The following is a 26,296-nucleotide window of genomic DNA, read 5'->3' on the forward strand; positions in this document are numbered from 1 at the left end:
TTCCGTCTTCCAACATCAGATCATTCTGTGCATTTATTGTACTCATTGTTGGTGAGATATGGCCTTTGGATCTGTGATTAGTCGTCTTACCTAAACTGAGACGAAACAGTCAGAGCAGAGGAGGGACTTTGGCTGATGTTATTTCCCCAGAGCTCCAGAAAACCAGACTCAAATGTCACTGACCTGGACAAATGCAAATTGGAATCAAAACTGGATGTTCTTTCCCAGTGCTACAGATTCTAGTATGCATTGAACATTTGCAAGTTGAAGTAATAAGAGTATTTAATATTTCAGTGAAATAGATTCTGCCCTTTGTTGCTTTTTGTGCAGCAATACAGTGTTACAAAGCATGAAGTTGGGGATTGATGTCAACAGACATAAGGAAATCATTGTTAAAGCGATTTCGGCACTCATGCTGCTGTTACTCAAGCATCTCAAACTCAATCATATCTACCAGGTAAGCAGTGCCAGAGCTTGCAGGGGGTGGTTGAGCTGTGGGGGAAGCTGTGGGGTGGTGCATTCTGTGTGTGTGATTGGGGTGGGGGTGACTTTCCTAACTCTGTGCAGTTCCCAATTCTGAGCTAAATTATCTTAGTGCTCCGATTTAAATCAGATTGGGTGTCCTGAGCCTCCTGGTGGTCAATTAAGGAGCAGCAGACAGAGTCTGTGAGTATTTCCATAAGTGTGTGAAACATTCATTATTCTGGTTTTTTCTCTCCTAAAGTACTGGCAAATTAATCTGATTCTAGAGACGGACAACAAAATAACTAACAGACCTTAGTCAGTGGAATTTTGTTTTTAAAGCTGTACTGTTAATCATGACTCATTCCAAATTACAGTTCTGCGTCTAAATCCTGGATTATGTTTCAGCCTCAAACTCACTCACAGATATCCATTATTCTATATATAAACCGCCTGGACCTCTGGATTCCATTCCAGCCCGTGACTCACTCTCTTCATATAGCAGCCTGACGAGCAACATTAAACGTGACTTTGCCCAACCCCTTTACACCTTCTGCCACAGAGACAGTAGAAGTTGGTCATCTAGGGACAGATGAGCAGTGTTTCAGAGATTTGTTTTTTGGATAGCCATGTCCACAGTGTCTCAGTTGGTGACCATTGTTTCACATTTCTTTTATCCAACACTTGTGATGTCCAAAGGCAGATTATGCTGACTTGTGTATTTGTTGTGAAGTGAGGGTTGGTGGTCAACTCACAATTTCCAATAAGACCTTGGTTCTTAATCCTCAAGCTTTCCTTCACCCTCCTCCACCTGCCACTTGACCACAGGTTTCTGATCAGATGTTCTAAAACCAAATCCCTCCTCAGAAGCATTTCTCAGACAGCACAAACCTTTAAAATGATATCCGGTCTAAGAGCTGTACAAAATGTACACCAATTGCAACTATCAATGATTCTCATGAAATCACCTTTTGTTTTTTTTAAATTTTCAACAAACTATGCATGACTTCCTATTTAACCTCCATTTATCAAAGTAATAGTAAAAACCATCATAGAATCCCTACAGTGTGGAAGCAGGCCATTTGGCTCATCGAGTTCATACTGACCCTCAGAGTATCCAACCCAGACCCACCCCATACTCTATCCCTCTAACCCTGCGTATGCCATGGCTACTCCACCTAACCTTCACATCTTTAGACTGAGAGGGGAAACTGGAGCATCCGGAGGAAACCTATTTGGAGTTTGCACAGTCGCCTGTGTGTGGAATCTAACTTGGATCCCTGGTGCTGCAAGGCAGCAGTACTAACTTCCGAGCCACCATTCTGCCCTACTTCTGCTTTTGGCCTCATGAGCAATTAGTCATCAATCCTATTCACTGGTCCTCAAAATCTTAAAGAAAATACAGGAAAGCAGCAGGAAAATACTCCAGAACTAGGCAGCATCTGTGGAAACAGAAACCCTGTTAGCACTTGACAATGACCTTTTATCAGTTATTTGAGATATAAGAGTTTTGAGTTCACGCAGCACCAGTGAAAGGAAATAATCAAAAGGGAAGATCCTGTGATAGGGTGGAAGGCACTTGATTAAATTATAAAAGGGATGATGTGGCAAGGCAAAGTCAGTAAGAAATGAAAAGTTGGTTCTAGAGGTGGTACAGATGATTACTACATGAGAAGTAGGAATACTGGATCAAGTAGAGACAGTTCCATGGCCCCAGAGTATGATTTTTAAGGTTTGAACAGGAGATGATCCCTGTCTTACTATCATCCTTTGTTTTCCCTTTAGTTTGAGTATGTTTCCCAGCACTTGGTATTTGCCAATTGCATCCCACTGATTCTGAAGTTCTTCAATCAGAGCATCATGTCGTACGTCACTGCCAAGAACAGGTAAGAAGAGCGAACTCTGAACTCAATCTGTGCGATTGCAAACCCAGTCGATGGAAAATGCATTTCAACCTAACATTACCCTATGACTAAATACTCCTGTGACTAAACCCAGATATGGAGATACTTGGGGAAGACAGACATCAGGTTTGGCTCTGATGCTTCCAATGATCAAATGACCACTGACACTCATTGCTCAGAGTCTTTTACCCTGAGAAATGGCAGTACCTTTGAGGTGCTAATTGAAGGAACTGTACCACCTCAAAAGGGGGAGGGACATCTGAAATGGAAAAGCCAAATCCATTTAGCCTGGATACTCTATTTGACTTGCTCATTAGTCGAGACAATGAGGGAAATTAAAACTGGGTTGTACCCAAACTACTGCTCCAGAGTTAACAGAAGCTGGTGTTCTATTTCAATGGTGTCAGTCTTTCTCTTTAACATCCCTTTCATTCCCATTATGGGTAGCCTTCAGGAACCATCATAACTGAATCTAAACCTCTCCTGTGCTCCTTTTGTCTGCCGGCAGTGCTTCCACTAACTATGTAGGGATCAGGAGCTATGATGGTGCCTGGGTTAGGTTTGGCTAGCGTTACTCACTGTAGCTTCATAACTGAATGTGGGTACCTTTTAAATAGATCAAGGAATAAACGTGGGACCTCCCTGATCTATAACAATCAAACATTCATGAATGACAACATACATTTTAAAAACCACTTTGAAAGCTAATGCTTTGTTTTTCTTCAAAATATGAAGTTCTTTGCTTCACAAATAAGAGTATAGTGCACAAAAGTGATGAAGTTATACTAAACTGTTATAAGTCACTGGCTAGGCCCTCGCTGGAACATGATATCTGTTCTGGAAACCAAGCTTTGGGAAGAATGTCCAAACTTTGGAAAGGGTTCAGAGAAAGTTTACTCGAATGGTACCAGCGATGAGGGACTTCAGTAAAGCAGAGAGACCAGAGAAGTTGGGATTGCCCTCTTTAGGGCAGAGAGGATTAGGGACCAATCAGGACATATTTAAAATTAGTAGTAGTTTTTGATGGAATAGAAAGGAAGAAATTAATTTCACTTGCAAAAAGGCCAGAAGCTAGAAAACAAAGGTTTAAAATAATGGACAAGAAAGCCGGGTAATGTGAGAGAAGGTGAGGTATTCTTTACTCTGAAAGTCAGCAAGCAGATGCAACAGAATCTTGCAAAAGGGAGTTGAATCTGTCTATAAATAAAAAAGAAGAGGAAAAGAACATTGAACTGACTCAAGTTGGGTAAGTCTGTCAAGAAACCATCACAGATATGAAGATATGAATGGCCGCCATGGGTGTTGAATGATTCTAGGTGATATTTTATGGAGGCAGGGTATAGTGTGAGACGAAGCTCTGTGCATTGCTAGTATTGACCCTGCACATAATACTTCTCTCTGCAGATTGGGGAGGGTCGGGACACTGGGGAAGGGGTGGGTGGGGGGGGGGGGGGGGGGGGGGGGGAGAGGAGAGGAGGGGGGGGGGGGCAGAGTTGGCACCTTTCCAAGAGCTCAGTGAGGACTGGGTATAAATGGTGTGAGGTCACTAAGATCATTTCATAAGTGGTTGAGCAATAACGTTTAAGGGAGTGCATTGCTTGTTAATTTCTCATTGCCAAAATTGTGTTAATTGTGTTTTTTTCTGTGAGCACAGTATCTCTGTCCTAGACTACCCTCACTGTGTGATCCATGAGTTGCCAGAACTCACCACCGAAGTTCTGGTAAGTATGGATTTGGCAAGAAATCTGATTCTATCTTGTGATACTGGATTATATTGAGTTAACAGCACTCCGGTTTAAGCTCCACCTGGGCTGATTAGCTTCCCACTCCTGGGCAGAGAAGGCAAAATTCGACCACTCCCTGATTCCTGTTGGTTAGAGCAGGTCTGTAGACACTGAGTGAGGATAAGATGTGTGAATACTAGGGAATGCCAGTGCTATAACCAAGGAGGCTATATGTCAACAGCAATCAGCACCTTTAGGATAGAGGGCAAAACTATTTAACAAAAATGCAAGGTAAAATTAATTCTCTTACATTGTTCCAGCATTAATCATTTGCACCACAACTGGGTTGTCCCCAGTGAGTACCATCTTCGCCTCTGATGCAGGTCGTTGAGTCCAGTTCATCTCATTGCAGGTGTCAGTTTTACGTTCAGATGTTAAATACCATGTTTCATCTGGTGGACACTATTTAAAGAAACCAGAGAGTGTTTCATCACAATACCATATCCAATGTCCCAACAGACCTAACATCCCTAAACACAATGACTGACAATGGCTCCTGATCCAACAAAACCTTGAACTTAAACTTCACTTGATCCTGTTCAGACCTTTCCCAACAACATTACTAAAAGTTTCTCTCACCTGACCGCCCTCAAAGATCTTTGCGTCCTTTCAACTTCAGCCTCTTGTACATCATCCATTTCTATTGCCTTCAGCTATCTAGACCCCCAGCTCTAGAATTCTCTCAATCCTGGAAATACTCCAACCCTCCCATTTTGACTCTCCTTAAAACCTACCTAGCTTTTAGTCACCTGTCCCCGAACAGCTTGGTCTTTCTCCCAATTCCTCTTTTAAATGCTTTAGGATGTTTTGAAGTGATTTAGATCAGGAATAATTCATATCCCTGCTAAACCGAGTCCTGCTTATTCTTACACCTATAGGATTAACATCATTTTACAGTGGAAGAAACTGCCCAAGAATGTTACATTCCTCCAAATGGCCTGTTTAATTTTAATAAGCCTTAGCTATAATATAAATGTCCCAGATATTTTAAAGGCCTTGGATTTCTCTCTTCAAAATATACTTACCCAGGGGGAGTGTACAAGAAGAAGATTCATTTCAGTCGTGACAGAAAATGTCAAATAAGACGATTTTCAAATTTTATAATTTTGGCAATGAGAAATTAACAAGCAATGGACAAGTAAACAGCTATGACAAAAACAGTCAAAAATATATAAAATAGAATGCAGTTTAATTATTTTTAATAAATATTTTATTTAAAACATTTAGGTTTTTTACAACATTACAAAACTAGTACAAAATAGTATAACAACTTTATAATATAGTAGCAATAATAGAAAACAAACTATTACTCCACAGATGACCAAAACACAAAAAAAACTCTATTTAAAAACTACAATTCAATAAGTGACCAAGAAGAAAGGTGAAAAGTAAATAACTAAATGAAATAAAATTAAACCACCTTATAACAAGGTAACTTAAATTCTATTTAATTAAATGACTACACTCAGTGCCATCTCATCAAAGCTCCCCACCACTGGGAGCAATAGTAAGTAAACCTGCATTTGTTCGGGATTCTTCACCAACATCCCCCCCGCCCCCCCCCAACTCCCGGGCCCAGTCTGATATTTCAAATTATTCAGAAGTACCTAAGTGTGCATAAAATATTGTAATAGAATATCCATCAACATTTAAAGTAATATTTTATCTTCAAACCCAAGCTTCTGGTGGGACAAAATATCTTTGGAGAATTATTACCTGAAATTTCCTAATGCTTCTGGATTCCTTCTACTTTTATGTGATGTTGCATCCTTAACATTGCTCCTTAATTATTTGGTGAAGATTCCTTTATGAAGTTGTAAGGTTTTATCTAATCAGTTTATTTGTGATTGAAATAATTCCACAGAGGCCCATAACCAAGTCGCCCTTTATTTCAACGTGAAGTATCCTTGATCTAGTTCTCTCCGAGCCAGCTTTCAGAGTCAGAACCTCTGACACTCCTGCTTATTTTTTTTCTCCTGTTCTTTGTTTTACCCCCACACTACCACCTAACTGCGGTAGTGCTTATTTATTCCCCAGCACCCATATTGTGTGTGTGCAGGTGTGAGACACATTGAAAGACACAAGGTGCACAAATCTTTATTCAGTTTCCACTACCAGGAAGAAAGGAAACTCCCGAGTGGCCTGTGACAAGCAGTGCCCTTCACATCAAAGGGCAATGCTGTGTGATCAAACAGTGAAGGGGAGGGTAGGGATCAAATCAAAATAGAGTTGGAGGGACACTCCTGTTTATATCTGTCAGCCAGGGTCCCTGACTGTTAATCTGATCCAATCAGGGAACTCGTATTCTATGAGGTCCAGCTGGCTAACCTCGTTGCAATCACTACATCTCACTCCCTCTGAGTCAGAGAACATAGGGCTGTCCTTTTTTTATTGTAGCTCCTCCTGGGTCAGGTTCTTCTGATTGCCCGATTGTGGAGTGGGAGTGGGGGTTGGGGTGGGGGGTAGGTGTAAGGCACAGCACAGGTCATTCTGCTATAAGCATGTTTCGTCAGCATAAATTGGCTATAACGCGATTGATGAATCATGGACGTTGTTTGGATGACGTGAATGTTCTACTAAATGGGTGTAGTGATTTTCTATGAGCGATCTTCCACAGCACAATTTTCTATGGTAGTTTACCATCGCATGATTTTCTATAGCATGGGATTACAGAGGAACATAACTTTCACGATATAGCAAAACGAACTGTAGCTCACCTCTTGCTCCCAGAGCGACTCAGAAGATATTAATTCTCCTCTTCAGGCAGCAAAAGGCGCCAAGGTGGTGACATCTGTCCTGTCTGTCTCAGATTCTGAGTTACCTTCTTCACTTTATGGAGACGGAGAATCCTTGGGTTCCAGACCAGTCAGAAAGGCAGTTGAGGAGTTGAGCATATTTTCTCTTGCACCATTTTGTGAGTTTGCAGCTTTCATATGGTTCACATGCTTGTTCAGGACCGTCACATCTACCCAAACTTTATACGTCACTGGACCTGACCTTGCATTAACTATGCCTCTTACCCAGTCCTGTGGCTCCTGCACCAAACTTCACCTCCTGAAGTAAACTGTCTTTTATTCAGTGGAGTCTGGCATAGATATTCCTGATGCCGTTTTCTCTCTCGCTCCTTCTCACGCGAGCTCTCTCTGCTGAAACAATCACGAAGTTGCATGTGGGATGGTGCTATAATCAAACAAGAACCAGGACAGTTTAGTGTGGACTGCTCTTTCTGCCAGACCATTAGATGGTATGGAACTCCCAGTACATGATGAATACCATTTGACTTTAGGAAATACTCAATTCTCAACTGGTAAACAATGGCCCATTATCTGTGACTATACTTCCGGGAGTTCATGTATTGCGAAAGATGCATGATGAATGAATTCTATGCACGTCCGGCCATTTTGATTGGGCATCCCCGATGACTAAGAACATTTAGCCCATAGGAGGACTGAGTTCAGAGTTTACCCAGCCATTCCCACAAATATGTGGGGGAGCTGCTGGCAACAATGTTTGACCTTGTTGACACTCTGGGCACTGCCCCATCAATACAGCTATGTCCACATCAATCCTGGTCACCAGACATAACATCTCACTAAAATGTTCATTTTGGAAACCCCTGGTGGAGTTCAGCCAATACCTGACAGCAACCTTTGTTTGAGACAATCACTCTTGCTCCCCATAATAATGTGCCCTTCTGTCCTGTGATCTAGTCTCTCCGGGTCTAAGAAGATTTGAATTCTGGATGTGACGGCCTTTTGGTTTCTCCCTCATCACCACCAGTTGTTTCAGTTTTGCCAGAACTGGATCTTCCTGGGTCCAAAGTATGAAATTGTCCGCTGTGACTGGAAGTTGTCCAGAATACCTAACACCATTACAGTACCACTGGTGGTGTAACTCCAGTGGGAGGCAGTCACTGCATCTGCATTTGCTACTTGGCCTCCCAGCCTCTTGCAAGCGGCAGTCACTTCCAGCGGTCTGATGTTGTAGTCTTTCCGGAGGCCTGCGAAGTGGTCTTTGATGGAGTGGTTTGTCCTGTTTTGTGATCCCGACGGCAGTCTGGCTCAATCTTAATCTTTGGCAAGCTTCCAGCTCGGTGTTACGACTTCTTGGCATGTCGTTTTATTCATCTTTATGGGGGGGGGGGGGGGGTCTTGCCCCTGCCCGGCTCCGGCCCCAATGATTCAATGGCTCAGCATTTTTTAAATGGCATTCTTAGCAGCAGTTTTTCTTTGGAGGCTTTTGGCCCAGTGGGGTGGCGTCCCAGCATTTCAGTTTTCGTCCTGTTGTTTTGCTCTCAGTGCAGATGTTGTTCTCGTTCCAGCTGTGTCTGTCACCTCCTGTTTGGATTTTTTTGACACCAGGAGCCATTAAATGGACTTTGATTAACTTTGTCTTATATTTGTAAATTGTGGTTGTATCATGTCTTTTGTCATTAATTTAGGCGCCATGGAGGGATAACTTAGAACACTTTTCATTGTATTTTTCCTGTAAAAATACATATGGCAATAAATTCTAAGTGCTCCTTATTGGTCTTCCCTGTTATTAGCACATCATCTAGATGAACAGCAAACTGGGGTAGACCTCGTAAAATGTTCTCCACCATCCATTGAAAAATTGCATGGGCTGACGATAGCCCAGGTGGCAGTCATATGTTCGTAAAAACCCTTATGGATATTAATTGTAGTGTACGTCTGGGGATCCTCATCTAACCACAATTGCTAGTATGCATGGCTCCTGTCCAGCATTGTGAAGTACAACTCCATCACCCCCCCCCCCCCCTCCATCCCCATACCAGCTTTGCGTATAAATCCTCTATGTGATGGATTAGGTATTTATCTCACTGCGAAAAGCAGTTTTCCATTTGTTTAAAATTCCTACAAAGGCAAACCAACCCATTGGGCTTCACAATCAGTACAATTGGTGTTGCCCATTCCGGAAACTGTACTGGTTTGACGATTCCTTCATTTTCCAGCCTCCTGATTTCTGGCTCTACTTTTGCCCGTAGGGCAAATAGCAGAATCCTGGAATTGCTTCCTGGTCAACATTCAAGGTGGCCTTGGCTCCTTTTGATAAGTCTAGACCTTCCCGAAAAATGTCCGGACATTTAATTAGGGCTTCGGCAGCCATTTTCAACTCAAAACATTGAACCAAATCCGGGTGAATCTTTCTCAATCAATGTCATCCCATTAAGCTTGCACCCAAGCCTTTTATTACAATCAATGGTAATTGAACCAGCTGCTTCTCATGAGAGATGGAATCGAAGTTGTGCCCTTAATCTGTAAAGGTTCGCTGATTTAGGTTCTCAGTCTAGTTGAGGTCTTGCGCAAACTTAAGGGTTGGAATCCAGAGCAAATCTTGTTCAAGACTGGTTCTGTGATCACTGGTACAGCTATGTTGTTATTGACCTCCATGAGAACTGTGTGAATGTTTCATAACATTCAAACTAAAACCAATCTAACTTTTCCAAACCAGGTATAGGTGGACTTTCCAGGGTGTGCACTCTCTTGAATGCTGGCCTATGAGTTCTCTTATTCAACTTATGTCTGGTGGGATTCTTTTGCTGTCTGAATACCGCATACCGACAGCAACTATAACAGCTTGCCACCCTAAATCCTGAAGAAAATTTTAACCCTTTGGCCAAGGATTGTCTTTGTGTGGAGTTTTGCTGTGGGCTGACCTAGAGTCCCTCTGTTCACGATATGTCCTGAGTGAGGCTATGCCATTGCCTTCCCTCAAGTGGGCTTCCCCAGGTTCAGTCGGACCGGTGAAGGTATCCACTTACAATAGAATACCCTATAACTCATGCTCCATTTCCCGCATTTTCCAAAGATAAAGCTAGTTGTACTGCCTGTTTGAAGTTCAGTTGGGCTTCAGCTAGTAGGCGTTTTTGTATGGTTATATCATTAGTTCCAAAAACCAAACAGTCTCTCATCATCTCAATAACGGTTAAACCAAAGACACATCCCCTTGCCAGTTGTCTTCACCGAGTCACAAATCTTGATACGGATTCCCCGGTTGTTGGTTTTACTCGGCAATTCAATCACGACTGAGAATTAGAGGAGGCTTGGGGTCATGATATGCCTTAATCTGTCAATTCTTGAAAGCTTTTAGTATCTGGTGCCTCAGAGAAAGTTAGCCTCCGAATAACTAAAAAGGCTGCAGGTCCACAAGGTGTCAGAATTACAAATAACTTTTCATCTGCCCCAACGTCATTTGCTTGGAAAATATAACACATTCTTTCCATATACCTGGCCCTTAGTCTTCAGAATTGAACGAGCCGAGTTTCCTAAATAACAGCATGAAATGCTTACCCCAACTCTGACTACTGTTACAAGCAAATTTGTTCAGGAGCATGCTTTTCTCTTGTCGCCACTGAAATAACTCCACAGAGGCTGATATCCCCTCACCATGTATCCCTTTATGTACATGTAAAGAGTCCTTGATACTCATCCAGCTGTCAGTGAACAGAACCTCTGACACTTGTTTTTTTTAAAATTTTTTTTCATGATGCCTGACACTTGTGTTTATTTTTCTTTCTGTTCCCCACATTACCGCCTAACTGTGGTACCAGGTGACACTTCTGTTTGATTTTTTTTTCTTTTCTGTGCTTATTTTTCTCCCGCACCCATGTGATACTCTTTTTTTTGCCTTTTTTTTTAAAACCCCCACACTACCGTCTAACTGCGGTAGTGCTTATTTTTTCCCCAGGACCCATGTGTGTGTGCAGGTGTATGACACAAGGTGCACAAATCTTTATTTGGTTTCCACCACCAGGTGGAAGGAAACACCCGAGTGGCCAGTGACAAGCGATGCCCTTCACATCAAAGGGCAATGCTGTGTGATCAAACAGTCAATGGGAGGGCAAGGATTAAATCAAAACAGAGTTGGACGGGGAAATAATGCACTCCACTCCCTGCGGCGCCCACCTCTCCCTAAACAACTCCAGGTTGTTGGTGGACACCGCATGCACCTTCTCCAAGGACACCTGGGCCCTAACGTAACCACGGAAGAGGGGCAGGCAGTCGGCCCTAACAACGCTCTCCACGGCCCACTGCCTGGACCTGTTTATAGCCAGTTTGGCCAGGCCCAGGAGCAGACCCACAAGGAGGTCCTCAGACCTGCTCTCCCTCCTCCATACCGGGTGACACTTCTGTTTATCTTTTTTTGTTTTGTTTTTTAACCCCCATACGACCGCCTAACCGCGGTAATGCTTATTTTCCCCAGCACCCATGTTGTGTATGACACTTCTGTTTATTTTTTTTTACTTTTTTTTTTCTTTTCCTTTTCTTTTTTCTTTTTTTTCCCCTTTTTACCCCCATACTATCAACTAACTGCGGTAGTGCTTATTCTTTCCCCAGCATCCATGTTGTGTGTGCACAGGTACACTTCTGTTTATTTTTTTTTGTTCAATGAAATCACTCCACAGAGACCGGTATCCCATTACCAAGTCACCCTCTATTAATGCACAAACAGCCTTTAGTTTTAGTTCTATCTCATACAGAGACAGGTCACAGGGAGTCTGTCCTCCTAACACTTCCTCTTTTTTTTTTCTCTCATGGGAAGGAAACACTCGAGTGGCCAGTCACAACTCCAGGGTGTTGGTGGACACCGCGTTCTCCTTCTCCAAGGACACCCGGGCCTACACTTCTGTTTATATCTGTCAGACAAGATTCCCTGATTGGAACAGGTTAACACCCCAATCAGGGAACACATATTCTGTGCGGTCTACTTGGCTTACAATCACGACAGTGATGTTTTATAACTCTCGTATTGGAGATTTCTTTCATCTCTCCCATATACTTTCAATCTTGAGAAACGTTTTTTAAAAATGTTTCTGTTTTTGACATGAATGTGGTTTAGTTCAGGTGTCTCATGGTATTCATGTGATGAGGACCTTTTGAATCCGATCTGTTATCAGTTGGATAGTTCAAGTATTTCTGCTGTCGTTAACATAGCACAAAGAACAAAGAAAAGTTACAGCCCAGGAACACGCCCTTAGGCCCTCCATACCTGAGCCAATCCAATCCACATCATATTTTTGTGCCTAGGTGTGATGGTGCCATGTCTCTTTCTATCTGAATTTGAAAATGAACTTTTCTAGCTTTTCCTGCAAGATGCAATGGAGTATTTCACTCATTGTTCTACATGGAGTTTTATCTTTAAATGTTTTTAGTATTCATGTGTGTCCTACCGAATTACTTATTCTAATTTTTCTAAATTATTCTATATTTCCAATCTGATATCATTACAATTTGAATATGTTAAAGGGCCTATATCAAGGTGATATATTGTTTGTATTGCCTCCAGGAAGCTGGTGACCACACACAGTTCTGCTGGAGGAATCTTTTCTCCTGTATCAACCTGCTGCGTATCCTAAACAAGCTGACCAAATGGAAACACTCGCGTATCATGGTGAGACTGAAAATTAATTTGTTTTGTGGGTTTGTAGGTTACCACAAGCAGCATCAGGGATCCCAATAACGATGGCACATCCACCGTGAAACTTGAGCTTAAACTTGAGTGCAATTTTTTTTTTCAGTCGTGCTGCACCCTCCCCAGCCCCATCACCTCACCCCATCACCATAGAACAGTCCTGGGTCAGACAGTCTGGCCTTTGTACGTGTATTATCTCTACTTAAGATCACTGAAATAAATAAATAGTTGGTTCGCATTATAGATCTGTCATTTGTGGAAAATGAGCCAGTCCTGCCAATGCCGGCCTATTGTCTATCCAGAGAAACCTCAATTATCTGAAGGACACGAGCAGGGAGTATTTCGTTTGGTTAATTGAATTCCGGATAATTGAATGCCGGAAAGCATTGTTTAGCCAAACATTGGGACCTTCCGATCTTGCCAGATAATCCAATATTTGGATAATCGAATGCCGGATAATCGAGGTTCCTCTGTACAATGCTCAATGTGTGCTCAATGCCTAATCTCCTTGTCGCCCTTCAGACCTGGTGCAGAGAAGCCCCGATGACACATGCACCTTCACACAAGACCCTAAAGATATCTATTGTGAAATCCCATGGTTGTGCATGACACTGACCCTGTTAGTTCGTTTAGTACAGAAAGTTCACTGGTTCATCCCTTGATTGCCTACCTCTTCTGCTTTATCTCTAGATGCTTGTAGTTTTCAAATCAGCACCAATTTTGAAGCGGGTGCTCAGGACGAAACAGGCAATGCTGCAGCTCTATGCACTGAAACTGCTCAAATTCCAAACCAAGTACCTGGGCCGTCAGTGGAGGAAGAGCAACATGAAGATCATGTCAGCCATCTACCACAAAGTGCGGCACCGCCTCAATGATGACTGGGCATATGGCAATGGTACGGTGAAGACCATTTGGGTAGTTAACCTAGATCAACATTGTACACAGTAGACTAGCCCAGTAGTAATGTGGGACATTGAGGCTTCTGGCAAGGCACTTACTTGTGTAATTAAGGAGAGAGAGCAGTCAATTTGCACACTGTAAGATCACACTAAATAGCTCTGATCACTTGGTTTAGTAATGCTGGTTGAGGGATAAATATTGGTCAGGTTTATCGGACAGCTCGCATGCTGCTTTTCCAATTGTGTTGTGGGTTCTATAAAGTCCAACTGAGAGCAGAGAGGGGTCCTCAGCTTAGTGACATCTCTGACAGTGCAGCACTCCTTTTACTGGCACTGTCATTTAGAGAGCTTTTTTTTAAATAATTATGCGTGCTCAATTCTGATGTCATTCACAGAATTCTGGGATCTCGAGTAATTTCCAAGCCCGGTAAGTTGTGACGTCTGTCTGTCTTCCTGCAGATATTGATGCTCGACCCTGGGACTTCCAGGCAGAGGAATGTGCACTGAGAATCAATATTGAGATGTTCAACAACCGGCGCTATAGTTTGCACCACAATGACCTGGAATTTGTTCCAGTGGACAACTGCCTTCAGAGTGTCCTGGGCCATCATGTCTCACTGCCAGAGGATTTCCACTACAGCTATGAACTCTGGTTGGAGAGGGAAGTGTTTGCCCAGCCCATCCACTGGGAGGATCTTCTACAGCCTCTAGCTTAATAAGAACAGCTCATTTTCTAAGGAGATGCATCTATGATGGCCTGTCTTCAAAAGACTTCTTTCAATGAAAAATCCATCTCAGCAGTCAATTGGTATTTTGTTTTTAACTTCATTGCATGGGAGGAGTGATTTTACAGCTTCAATTATCCCCCAACGTCCCCATCAGGCCCTGCGTATTGCTACCCAAGAGCCTGGTGTGTCTTGGGCTGGGGTTGAACTCTTATGTCCAACTGGACCAGGGGATAGGGCATCATTCAGAGGGGACCCTCTTTCAACCCACTTGACTTGACAGATTGAGTACTGAGTGGATCTTGATGTGTGTTTTTACTGTTGAAGGCTTGCGTTTGCACAGAAGAGGAACTGGGTTCACATTCACTGATAAACTTGATGTGGAGGGGTCAGAACAATGTTGCACCACCGTCCCACCCACTCCCCCATCTCCAACCAATTATATTAATGGTGTTTATTTCAAGGTGATTTACAATCAACGTGCACTGTGGCCTGGCAAGGAGCTAACACAGTGCATTGGACGATAGTTGTGCTGTAAAGCTCTGTGGATCAGAGGCTTGGATGAGTTTAATGCAGAGCTTTGTGCTCTTGTCTTCTTGAGTGGTCTACTGCTGCTGCTCATTAAAACTGTGCCACCCAGCAGTGCTGGCCATGATGGGTCAGAGGGGATGATGGAAATGTGAGAGACAGTAAAGTTCCTGATGCTGAATTACTTTTAGATGATGCCTGGGAACCTTAGCTGGGCAGTGCTAATGGTCTCCAATGAATGAGTAAGTTTTTTTTTGAGTTTCCCTGTTTTATTTAAATACATAACCAGTCTGGCCCATAACCTGTTAATGTGGTATTGTTTGTGTCCAGGGCCCTGACAGAATTGTGACTTTTGCAGCTTAGCTGAAGCAGTGTGTTAACTAACAACCTGGAATGACCTTCAGGGCTTTGGTTCAAGGTCCCATCCAAAAGATTGCTGCTCCGCCTCAGTACTGCACTATTGGCAGCCGAGATTGTGTTGACGTCCCTGGCTGGGACTTGAACCCTTAGCCTTCTAGCAAGGGTGGTACCTCTGAGCCAAGGCTGACACTATTGCACCAACCAGTTAGCTTGAGGCAGGCGATGACTCTCGGTCAACTTTCTATTTCACAGCGAGCAATGTAATTATTCAGCAATAAGTCTGTTTAAACAGCAAACAGTCTGCAGAATCTACTTCAATCGAGTCTGTAAAAACTGGAAGAAACAAAATTCATAATTGAAACTGCAGTGTAGAATCATGGAACATTTGCAGCCGTTGTATCTGCAACAACCAAAAATTAATCAACCAACCTAATCTGACTTCCCAGCTCTTCCAGTTAATGGCACTTGAAGTGTATGTCGAGCTGCTCTTTTTAATTAAGAGTTTCTGCCTCCACTACCCTTTCGGGTCGTGAGTTCCAGACTCCTACCATCATCTGGGAGAAAAATGGTTCCATATCTTGCCTCTAATCTTCAAATAACAGCAAAGTATTACAAATGCTGGGGACGTGAAATAAAAACAGAGGAACCTCAATGATCCGAATACCAATTATCCGAAAATCGGATTATCCAAAGGAGATCTCGAGGTCCCAACAGAAGCATTATATCAAAGATGTGTATCCAATATTGATCGTGTCTTTTGTTTACACTGATTAAAAAGTGCTTCCAAGAACAGTCCTGGACTGATGGCAGTACAGGCACTGTCTCTAAATGACTGACCTCCCACCCCCCCCACCTCTCTCTCTCTCTCTCTCTCTCTCCCCCCACACTTTCCCTGGATTTCTACACAGGCATGTATCCTAAACCCCCCCCTTCCCCAGATAATCTCTCCAACATTGTCCTGCACAGGGCAGAGGTCGAACCTGGCAAAAAGTTGTAGTAAAAGTGTGTGTGTGTGTGTGTGCACGCAGGAGCAGCAACAGCCTTGTTGTTGGCCAGTCCGGCTGCCCCGGGAAGGGGGCTGACAGGGGTCACACAGCGGGGTAGGGTTGGACAGGGTTTGGGGGGCAGTGTTGGATGGGGTTTGGGTGGTGGGCGGTGTTGGGGGCAGGCATGGGCTCGCGTGCGCTGTGCTGCTGCTTGTCTTCTGAACGGGGAGCAGACTTAATAGAAAACTCTGAGCCCCAAAGGAAAGGCAGTAAATCGATTAACCAAATAATCAATTACCTGAACGAAATACTGCCCACCCATCTCATTTGGATAATTGAAGTTCCTCTGTACAAAGATACTCAGGACTGTTGGTATCTATGGAGAAAGAAACAGTTAAGAGTCATATTGGACTCTAAACATTGACTCTATAGATTTAACAGCATCTGTGGAGAGAGAGAAACACACTTCACCCAGCATCCCCCTCCTCACTAGTCACTAACCTCTCTACTGAGCTTAATAGGCCCTTTCCATACACTTTGTTCAAGCCCCTCAAAACAGTATTATCTCTCCACCAAAATGCCATGATAACTGTTACATAATATAACTTGGGCATAAAATCATTCCCAGTCACTGGACAGAATTGATCAACTGGTTCATTCTGCCGTCACTTCCTTTTTTTTTGGTAGAAAAAATATCTCCAAATGCTGCCCAAAGATTGATGGGCAACCTTACGTACTCGAGGAGATGGTTTGGCCCATTTTCTCTGCTTCCAGTTTCTGAATGAACTATCAAATTGATCACGCTGTCTTCTTCCACCCCCCCCTCCCCATTGTTTTGTAAGTCTGTCATCCTAAACAATTATTCAAGTCCTTTAAAATTGAATCTGTTTCCACCAACCTGTGTACACTGAGACCCAGATCATCATGTCCTGCCACTTTGAAAAATTCTTCCTGACATTGACCTATCTGACATTTATCTTAAATCTGTCATATCTAGGAACTGACCATCCCATAGACAATTGCACACAACACCGTTTTAATCCCAAACTCAGTGAGAGCAGTCTATCAAAACCCTTGATGTTGAACACCACTGTTAAATCTCCATTTTTTTCAATCTTCACCAAGGAAAACTATTCCAACATCTTAACTTTCTCATCATAAATGATTTCTTGCATCCCTGCTACCATTCTCGTTAATCTTCTGCATCCTCACTTTGACATCTTTCCTATTATGTAGCACTCAGAAATGGATAATGTTGTTAAGCTGGGGCCTAACCAGCGAATTGTGAAAGTTAAACTTTGATTAATATTCAGACTACCATGTGTAAATTGTGGAGTTAAGCATTAGAAACGTATTGGAGTGGAGAAGATAGGTTTTGAGTAAATGATTGTACAACCCAAAACACGTACAGTCCTTAATATTATGAAACAAGTAACATTTAGTTAAACTAGACCATTTGGCACAGTGCTAACAGGCCATATCCCAACTGGTCCATGTAGGTGGCTATGCTGCTCCTTCATCTTGGATTCCTTTCTCCCGCAAGTGTTAATCTAGCTACCCCTTAAACGTAACTGTACTATGGCACTCTGTGTTGGAGAGTTTGACATCCTCATTGCACTCTGGTTTAAGACTTACCCCACAAAGTGTTGACATGCAGGCAATGTTTCACATTAAATCCTTTGATAATCAGAAAGAGCTCTTGTCAGAAGACTCTTTGCTCTCTTTGTTTTAAACCCATGCTACTCCTCATCCTGCGATGTCATGCTTCCCACAATGCACTATCCCTATTCATGATGTCATAGCAGACATGAGCTGAAGGATCTACCTTACAAACAGCTATTCTGGATCTAAAAAAGGAGATCGTCCGGTTGGCTGGGCAGTGGTAAGTTAAAGATTGTCTAGACGTTTATTGGGTCATTCTGTCGTGTAAACAAGTGAAAATCAATTGAGATGGAAAATGAATATGCAAATAGCCACATAATAATAGGGGTGTGGTGAGGTGACCAAAAAAAATCCTGATTTGTTTAAAATCCGTACTTCCAGTTTTGTGGAACAACAAAATCCAAGAATTGCCATCATTTTGTGATTGAAAGATCTCTAGGTCTGTCAGCACAATACAGGTACACAATCCTTTATCCAAAATCTGAAAAGCTCCGAAATCCGAAGTTCTTTTCACAAAGTTTTTTTTTTCTATATTAACAAGGTTGTTTGGCATGCGAACGGGTGACCCAACACCACACCCACTCGACCCACATCACTCAGATGTGACGTGGCAGCGTGACCCAGTGCTGGCAAGCATCAGTTATATCTCAGCGCTCATAACAGTCACAAGTGGGTCTGCTGTTCAGTAAGATTTTTTTTATTTTACTGTGAAAATGTCATTTATTCTGAAACCTGAAAAACTCTGAAATCCAAAAAACAACTGGCCTCAAGGATTTCAGATAAAGGATTATGTACCTGTACAAGCTTAATAAAATTTACTTTATGGAAGGAATTTATTCAGTCCATTGTATTTGTGGTAAAATGATGCAAAACTGTCAGGTGTTCTTGTTAGCTTGACTTATCCTAGCTGAACAGGTATTGTAAGAATGAAGCTCTGTGTTAGCATTTTATTACTTAAGGTAAAAAAAAAATCATCAACATACTTATTTATCTCCACATTTCTACTTTGCAACCCAGACCAGTGATTTTCTCTCTTCAGTCTGCATCCCCCAACCCCAAATGTGCAATGTCTGCAGCTCAGATCAACTCACATTGGAAGTTGCTTGACCTGCAAACACGTACTGCAAATGTGTCCACTCTGGATTAACTTGGTGTCCAACACATTGCTGCAGCAGCAGCACGTCATTGAGCCTGCCATTTCTATTAATATTTTGTTCAATATTGTGATTAAATAACTTTGGTATTTCTGCTCTTTACACTTTATTTTATGGCAACGTATATAAAATAACATTGCATCTAACAAAATACTTTTAGCAAAAAGAGAAAAAAAATGGCGAGAGACTTAAACACAAATGAAATACCTTCGGTTTACTATAACAACTACAAAACTTAGCAATCAGCTTTTTTTTATCAGCAAGAATAACCGACCAAATAGCCCCCCCCCCCGACCCACCTCCCAATGCTTGTTGGGAATTAATTTAAAAGGCTGTGAATACAGGATTACAAACCAGCTTGGTATAAATGTCAAGAGAGTTTACAAGTTAGATTACTGCATCTCTCATTCCTTAAAACTAGTTTTTCTTTTGAATGTTTCTAGTAAAATAGAGGCAAAACTCTCCTCCTCAGTGGGAAACACCAACAGCCGTAATGAATACATTGATTGTGTGGTCCAGGCAGGTCAGAGGTCAGTCCCCCTCCTTGACACACAAATGGAGAGGCAAACAACTTTATAATCGAATTGGGGTGAAGTACTTCCCCATTGAGTATTAATTCATCGAAGTACTTCCCCATTGAGTATTAATTCATCAAGCACAGAGTGCAAATTTTGTAGTGGTTTCTTATTGAAGGAATAATCCTTAAATAAAGTGATGAAAGATGTCAACAGCTGTGCTTTCAACAAAGCTTACACTCATCAGCATCAAATAAAAGCAAAATTTAGCACTTTCACAGCACTGTGTCTTTATTCGATTCCTATCACTGTTTCAGACCTCATTACAGCCTTAGTCCAAACTAGGACATTCTATCAGAGATTTTGGATGTAGGTTTGCTCGCTGAGCTGAAAAGTTCATTTCCAGACATTTCGTTCCTTACTAGGTAACATCTTCAGTGGACTTCATGTGAAGCAATGCTGAAAATTCCTGCTTTCTATTTATGTTTGGGTTTCTTTGGGTTGGTGATGTTATTTCCTGTGGTGAAGTCACTTCCTGTTCCTTTTCTCAGGGGATGGTAGATGGGGGGTCTAACTCGATGTGTTTGTTGATAGAGTTCCGGTTGGAATGCTATGCTTCTAGGAATTCTCTTGCATGTCTTTGTTTGGCTTGTCCTAGGATGGATGTATTGTCCCAATCGAAGTTGTGTCCTTCCTCGTCCATATGTGAGGATACTAGTGAGAGAGGGTCATGTCTTTTTGTGGCTAGTTGCTGTTCATGTATCCTGATGGCGAGTTTTTCTGCCTGTTTGTCCAAAGTAGTGTTGGTTACAGTCCTTGCACAGTATTTTGTAAATGACATTAGTTTTGATCATTGTCTGTATAGGGTCTTTCAAGTTCATTAAGCTGCTCTTTTAGTGTGTTGGTGGGTTTGTGGGCTACCATGATGCCAAGGGGTTTGAGTAGTTACATAGAGTTCTGGAAATGAACCTTTCAGCTCAGTGAGCAAACCTACACCCAAAACCTCAAACTGAGCTACAAATCTTTTCAAAACTAGCTATTATCAGAGGTGATGTGCAAGTGCCATCAAGGCAACATTTGGTTGAATATGGCATCAAGGAGCCCAAGTAAAATTGAAGGAGTTTGAAGCAAAATTCATCACTGGTTGGAGTCATACCAATAACAAAGATAGATTATTGTGCGTGTTAGAGGTTAATCTAACCTAGAGTATCACAGCCTAAGTTCTCCAGTGCAATATCCTAGGGTATCAGTGTTTAAGTTTGAAGTAGAAAGTGGTGTTCGATTCCATTCACATTGCTCAGATCATGAGGGAGTCTGTGCCCACAAGCCCAAATTTTGTATAAAGTTTAAGCTTGGACTGCTAAGTGGCACGTGACATTCCTACCATGCAAGAGCTCAAACAATGACCATTTCCAAAAAGAGAATGCTTTAACCCTGTCCCCCTGACATTAAGCTGCTATACCATCATTGAATACCCCACTATCAAATACCAAGAAAATACCACTAACCAGAAACAAACTTGGTCTAACCAACAGCGTAGATATAGTTGCTGATGATACCACAGAGTTAAGCAATATTTACAGCTCCTCAGATACTGCTAGGAAGTATGCAGGAAGACCTGGACAAATTCAGACTCAGGCTGGTAAGTGGCAAGTAACATTCAAGCAACAGAATAACCATCTCCCTGAGCTGATCAATAACATTGTCATTGCTGAATTCCATTGACCAGGAGATTGTCTGGGCCATATATTGTCATAAATACAGTACAGAAGAAGGCCTCTCAACCCTTCGAGTTTGTTTTTGACCAATGCAATCACCTAATCTAATTTTCCAGTATTTGGCCCATAACTTTGTTATATTGATAAATCGTTGCAGAATAGTGTGAGATCTTGTTTACTGTATCCAGAATGTTTTCACTGATCAAGGCCCTGATTCACAGGGACAAACTGCACCCTTAATAGTTCATGTTACATGTTTTGCCTTAAAGAATTAATTAATCAATGAGTTAACTATTAAGAATAAGGCACAGACTCTCAATAGTTATGGCTTATCCTAACATTTGCATTTAAATTAGGGAAATAGGACCTCACATGCATCAAATACAGTAATGTATATCTTAGTGAAGTAGGTGTTTTTGCACCCCTTGGACAATACTAAGGGAAACAAACAGAGTTTCCCAGGAAACCTCCCCACTCGTAACTTCCTTCTAACAGGAGGGTCAGGCTGAGGAAGTAATTGGATCAAGAGGAGGTTTACCTGGACAAGAGACATTCCATTAAGAGCTGGCCCTGTACTTTTTAGGCCTGATGTCATTCTGTGTAGGCACCTTGACACTTATGGGATGTACAAAGTTAAAAATCACACAACACCAGGTTATAGTCCAACAGGTTTAATTGGAAGCACACTAGCTTTCGGAGTGACGCTCCTTCATCAGGTGAAGCGTCACTCCGAAAGCTAGTGTGCTTCCAATTAAACCTGTTGGACTATAACCTGGTGTTGTGTGATTTTTAACTTCGTACACCCCAGTCCAACACCGGCATCTCTGAATCATGACCCTTATGGGATGGACCGTCTGAGTCACTTATTCCCCAACACCCCTGACCTCATCCTGTTAATTAGCAGTACCTTTTCAGCTTTCATAGCGAAATTTATCCCAGGCCCAGCAGCACAGGGCATGAACAACTGCCTTAATTCAAGACATGACATATTATGCCCAGTTGGCATTTTCAGAGATCCTGATGGCGCCGTTAAACAGACAACAAAGGACCGCGGATGCTGGACATCTGAAATAAAAGCAGAAAGTGTCGGGGAAACTCAACAGATTCTGGTAGCATCTGTGGAGACAAAAACAATTAACTTTCGAATCCACTATGACTCTCCGAGATTGAGGGCACCAGTGGGGCTGCTTAAATCTCAGCTGCAACAAATTGCATTTTATAGCGCCTTTTTGCCTCCCTGGAAGCATTTAACCCCGAGGTACCCAGTTGTATTGACTTCAGACAATTGTCAGGGAAAATCTGTGAATGTAGCGCCTTCCTGATGAAAGGGTTTCTAAGGAGACGGGCTGTCAACAATCAGTTTGGAGCTGACTGCACAGGGACAGCTTGTTCCTGCAGTTCTTGATTGAGTCTCCTGCGGTTGAGTGATCAGCTCCAGCGTCAGGGACACAGAGAGGGAGAGAGGCAGCAAAGCCCCTTCGCTGCTGCGGCTTGCTCCTTGTCTGTGAGGACCCTGCAGTGACCTGCGCTTCTTCCCTGCTGCAGGTTCGACCCAGTTCAGTGAGCGGCTCGTCGGAGACGGAACCCTGGATACTACCATCACCGCCCCGTGAGGCACTTTCAGTAAGTGGCTTATGCCCAGGCAATTGTTCCCTTCGGTAAACAGAACTCAATGGTATAGAGTGTCAATGTTCAAAGAAATTACAAATACAGGCGCTGACAATATATTACCCATTGGAAATGTATGGGGCAGGTTAGCAAGGGAAGTCTCCCTCTCTCGCCTACGGGATTTAAAGTAGGGAACATGGATATAAGATAGTCATTGGCAAATTCATTAAAATTCAAGAGATTGTAGTTATGGCCAGATGGATTTCAAGGAGTAGCTACATAAACATGTTAAAGAGAAAGGGAGAGAAGGATTAGATGATGGGTTGATGAGCATAAATGTGGGGTTATTTTTAATCATTTGTGGGATGTGGAGTCACTGGCTGGGCCAACGTTTATTAGTCATCCATAACTGCCCCAGAGAAGGTACTACCATGAACTGCTGCAGTTCCAGAGGGGTAGACACAGCTGTTGTTGTTCTGCAGGAAATTCCAGGAGTTTGAACAGCAAAGGGCAATACTATTACGAATCAGGATGGTTTGTAGCTTAAGGAACTTGCAGGTAGTGGTGTTGCAGAGGGACAGGTGTAGAGGCTATTCATTCCCTCTAGCTTGTTCCACCATTCAATGAGATCATGGCTGTTCTGTGACCTAACTCCATACACCTGCCTTTGGTCTATGTCCCTTAATACCTTTGCTTAACAAGTAAAAATTTATCTCAGAGTTAAAACTAATAACTGAAGCAGCATCCATTGCATTTGTGGGAAACAGATCCAAACCTCTACAAGTCTTTGTGTATAGAAACGCTGACTACCATCACTGCAGAATGGTCTAGCTAATTCTTAGACCCATGCATGTGTTATGCCTGACAGCTGGCAGGTTTGGAAGGTGCTGTTAATGAAGGCTTTGTAAATTTCTGCAGCACATCTTGGAGATGGTGCACACTGCTGTTACCATGCATTAATGGTGGTGGAAGTGAATGTTGAAGGTAGGATCCCAATCAAGGGGGATGCTTTGTCCTGGATGGTGTTGAGTTTCCTGAGTGTTGTTGGAACTGCACTCATGCAGGTAAGTGGAGAGTGTTCCATCCCACTCCTGAAATGTGCCTTGTAGATAATAGGCAGGCTTTGGGAATCCAGAGGTGAGTAACTGGCCACAGAACGCCCAGCTTAGGATCTGCTTTTGTAATCACTGCACACGTCTAGTCGAGTTAAGTTTTTGGTGAATGGGAACTATTGAAAATATGAGGTTTTTGGAGGTGTTGATGTACCCCAGTGAGGGCAGTGTACTGGATAAACGTGATGGTACTGGATACAGCCTTTGAAATGAGCTGAAGCTCAAGGTGGGTGGGGAACAGGAGACCCTCCTGGAGGCCATTGGAGAAATAATCCAAAGTTGTCACAGCGGAGGGTTTTAACAGCAGAAGCTAGAGGTAGAGGTGGTGGACCAGGAAATAAAGCTGTTGATGTAATGTCATTGATGGGTATATTCAGTTTTTACCTGTGTGGATGGATACTGTCCCTGTCCACTTGTTTCTCCTCTAGGATATGGCTGCCTTTGAACAACGCTAAGAAGATATTCTCCTTGACATCCACGCAATTTTGCAATGGTACAGTATTCATTCATCTTTTCTGTTTTAAAGGTGTTTACACTTTAATGGAGACAACCCCCCCCCCCCCCCCAATCAGTTTATTTTCTATTGTATCACTAATCCCTGTCTCTATATGGGACAACAAGGGTCAGCTGGACCAAAGTCTGCCTTCTCTTTGATTAACTAGTGGGATATTGATTAATTGACAACTTCCTTCTCCTATCTCTTTCTTCCAAATTTCCCAGTGGAATGGAACCATAGGCTTCTACAGCATCTTGTGCTACCCTTGCCTGGGTGAGGATGGGGTGGGCAGGAGCAGTTAAGGATGCTGGTATGGTGCCATGGCCCTGCCAGTTTCTGTTGGGTGTGGGTGCACTCACCTGTGGGCACTCTCCACAGCGAGTGTCCACTTGCTTGGAATGAAACTGAGGTTGTCCACTTCTGTTGCAGCCCAGCAAAAGCAAAAAGGGAAAAGGAAAGGCCCACAGTGCCAAGGCCAAGAAGGAAAAGGGCAGCAAGAAGAAGAAGAAAAAGGACAAGAAGGATAAAGGTTCCAAATCCGAAACTGAAGTTGATATTATGAGCCCGGCAGCCATGTATAATCTGTACTACATCTCTCACAATGCCGCTGACAGCTTGATCTTCCGAGGCTTCCCCTGGTCTGGTGGTCAGAGAAAGAAAGGACGAAAGTGAATTGGCTAAATAAATAAAAATACAAAAAAAAACAGAAAGAAGGAGATATTGAATGTTTTAATATGTTACAAATGGGAGCAAAAATTCTTTCTCGGTCTGGGCTGAACCTTGAGGCAGCACTTCACTCCAACTGGCTCAACTCAAGGCAGGGTAGGGACAGACCCACCGGCCCTGGGTGCTACCTGATATTTTGATAAGTTGGTCAAAACCAAAGAGGAAGGAAGGGTTGTAATAGGTAGGGCTTTTTAAAAAAAAGGAACAGAAAAGTGATTGCGTTTTGTCAGTAAACCAGTATAAAGGGATGTATACAGGGCTGTGCTAAAGTTGGAATGCCATTAACCAGCTCGCAACAAAATGGTCAGTTCAAACAGTTGAAAGTGTTGGCTGTGTTTAAAGGAGCTGAAGTTAAAAAGAATCTGGTAAACACAAGGGATTCAGGGCACTAGTCAAAGTACAAAGGAGTTCTCCTGGTGCCCTGGCCAACATTCCTCTCTCAAGCGAAAGAGCTCAGGAAGGTTCAATGACCGTTTATTTAGTCTGTTGTTTATGTGTATATTGTTGACCAGATTTCCTTACAGAGCAAAGCAACTACACCTCAAAAGTGGTTCATAGCTCGCAAAGCACTTTGAGATGTCCCTTAAAGGGAAGGTGCTATATAAATGCAGCTTTATTCTCTCATTGGTTGTATTTAAATTAATTGACGTTATTGCAAGGTATTAGGAATTAAGGAAGGAAATCTAGAATTCCCATTGGTGCTCGTTTTCACTTGATAAATTTTAAACTTTGATATCACTAAAATTTTGTTGGGGAGGGTATCAATAGGTGTGATTAAGGGCATTCCTATTGATGTACAGTCATACCACACACCCCGTCATCACGTCTACGCTGAACAATCTACACTAATCACACTTTCCAACACTTGATCCATAGCCTTGAACATTATGACACATACTTTTTAAAGGTTGTGAGATTTCCTGCCTCTACTACCCTCCCATGCAGTGCAGTCCAGATTCGTACTAATGCCTTTGTGGAAACATGTTTTTTTTTCTCAAATCCCCTGTAAACCTTTTGCCTTAGGCTTTAAAATGCTCTTTTGCTAATGACCCTTCACCTAAGGGGAACAGCTGATTTCTATCCACCTCATCCTTGCCCCTCGTAATCTTATACACCTCAATCAGGTCCCTTCTCAGCCTTCTTTGCTCCAAAGTTAACAATCCAAATTCATTCAGCCTCTCATCAAAGCTAAACATCTCCATCCCAAGCAACATCCTGGTGTAT

At 42.6% G+C, this 26,296-nt stretch overlaps 2 protein-coding genes across 2 annotated transcripts in view; both read left to right on the plus strand.

The window, feature by feature from the left end:
* Positions 1 to 16,204, plus strand: part of LOC140466961 (striatin-interacting protein 2-like) — a 40,772-nt gene extending 24,568 nt beyond the window's left edge. The window contains exons 16-21 of the mRNA XM_072562847.1: positions 331 to 457; positions 2,248 to 2,348; positions 4,021 to 4,087; positions 12,458 to 12,562; positions 13,274 to 13,478; positions 13,942 to 16,204. Of these exons, the coding sequence (XP_072418948.1) occupies positions 331 to 457; positions 2,248 to 2,348; positions 4,021 to 4,087; positions 12,458 to 12,562; positions 13,274 to 13,478; positions 13,942 to 14,198 (862 nt within the window). The 3' untranslated portion in view covers positions 14,199 to 16,204. The remainder of the gene's footprint in view (positions 1 to 330; positions 458 to 2,247; positions 2,349 to 4,020; positions 4,088 to 12,457; positions 12,563 to 13,273; positions 13,479 to 13,941) is intronic.
* Positions 16,205 to 22,333: 6,129 nt separating this feature from the next.
* Positions 22,334 to 25,032, plus strand: LOC140466962 (small lysine-rich protein 1). Its single transcript, XM_072562849.1, has 3 exons — positions 22,334 to 22,753; positions 24,279 to 24,343; positions 24,776 to 25,032. The coding sequence occupies exons 2-3, from the start codon at positions 24,341 to 24,343 to the stop codon at positions 25,016 to 25,018; spliced, it is 246 nt and encodes an 81-aa protein (XP_072418950.1). The 5' UTR covers positions 22,334 to 22,753; positions 24,279 to 24,340; the 3' UTR covers positions 25,019 to 25,032.
* Positions 25,033 to 26,296: the final 1,264 nt, after the last annotated feature.

This window comes from Chiloscyllium punctatum, chromosome 44 (genome assembly GCF_047496795.1).
Source record: "Chiloscyllium punctatum isolate Juve2018m chromosome 44, sChiPun1.3, whole genome shotgun sequence".
Lineage (NCBI taxonomy): Eukaryota > Metazoa > Chordata > Chondrichthyes > Orectolobiformes > Hemiscylliidae > Chiloscyllium > Chiloscyllium punctatum.